General features: G+C 54.4%; 1 protein-coding gene across 1 annotated transcript in view; it reads left to right on the forward strand.

The window, feature by feature from the left end:
• The window catches only part of LOC116463862 (zonadhesin-like), a 62,115-nt gene that overhangs the window by 53,674 nt on the left and 7,056 nt on the right, over window positions 1-1,385 (forward strand). The window contains 1 exon segment of the mRNA XM_058434891.1: window positions 185-314. Coding sequence (XP_058290874.1) covers window positions 185-314 — 130 coding nt within the window.

A 1,385-nucleotide genomic window follows, 5' to 3' on the forward strand; every position in this document is an offset into this window, starting at 1 on the left:
CTGGGAAGGGGGCGGACTTCACAGAGGCTTCTGCCACGTGAATAGCAAAGCCCATTGGGGTATCTTATTCCACTGTCTGCACGGAGACGTATGGAGATGACTGGGAGAAGCAAAGCCCAGCCAGGAAATGGCAGCAGGTCAGGAGGATTCAGCCCTCTCTGTGGCTCCTGTCTTCCCTCTTTAGGTCAACAACCAGAAGATGGCCGTCCCCTACAGGCCGAATGAGCACCTGCGGGTCACCCTGCGGGGCCAACGGCTCTACCTGGTCACCGACTTTGAGCTGGTCGTCAGCTTCGGTGGAAGGAAAAATGCAGGTACTGGAGAGAGGGGAAAGAAGAGCAAAAGGGCCATTTCTGGGAAGTGGGAGGGAAAATACTGTTTAAGACAGGCAAATCCTGGTGAGCAGACTCGGCCCGGTAGTGGGGCACCCAGCTCCAGAGGAGGACCAGGAGGAGGTGCGGTGAGACTAGGTGGAGAGCAGAGGGCAGAGTCTTTGCTGGGCGCTGTGGCACCGGCCGGTAATCCCAGCGCTCTGGGAAGCTGAGGCGGGAGGATTGCTTGAGGTCAGAAGCTCAAGACCAGCCTGGGGAACATAGTAAGACCCCCGTCTCTACAAAAAAAATTTTAAAGGCCATGCGCAGTGGCTCACGCCTGTAATCCCAGCTACTTGGGAGGCTGAGGCAGCAGAATCGCTTGAACGTGGGAGGCAGAGGTTGCAGTGAGCTGAGATCGTGCCACTGCACTCCAGCCTGGGTGACAAGAGCAAAACTCCGTCTCAAAAAAAAAATTTTTTTAAATGAGACAGGTGTGATGGTGCATGCCTGTAATCCCAGCTTCTGGAACTGGAGAGGCTGAGATGGGAGGATCACGTGAGGCCAGGCATTCGAGACCAGCCTGGGCAACATAGCAAGATCCCATCTCTACAAAAAATAAAAATAAAAAATTAGCTGGATGTGGTGGTGCACACCTGTAGTCCAAGCTACTGGAAAGGCCGAGGAGAGAGGATCGCTTGAGCCCAGAAGTTGGAGGCTGCAGTGAGCCATGACTGAGCCACTGTACTCCAGACTGGGCAACAGAGCAAGACCCTGCTTTAAAAAAAGTTAATTAAGGCCAGGCGCAGTGGCTCACACCTGTAATCTCAGCACTTTGGGAAGCTGAGGCAGGCAGATCACGAGGTCAGGAGATCGAGACTATCCTGGCTAACATGGTGAGACCCTGTCTGTACTAAAAATACAAAAAATTAGCTAGGCGTGTTGGCGGGCACCCATAGTCCCAGCTACTCAGGAGGCTGAGGCAGGAGAATGGAGTGAACCTGGGAGGAGGAGCTTGCAGTGAGTGGAGATTGCGCCACTGCACTCTAGCCTAGGCGACGGAGCGAGACTCCG

This window comes from Hylobates moloch, unplaced genomic scaffold (assembly GCF_009828535.3).
Source record: "Hylobates moloch isolate HMO894 unplaced genomic scaffold, HMol_V3 SCAFFOLD_72, whole genome shotgun sequence".
Classification (NCBI taxonomy): domain Eukaryota; kingdom Metazoa; phylum Chordata; class Mammalia; order Primates; family Hylobatidae; genus Hylobates; species Hylobates moloch.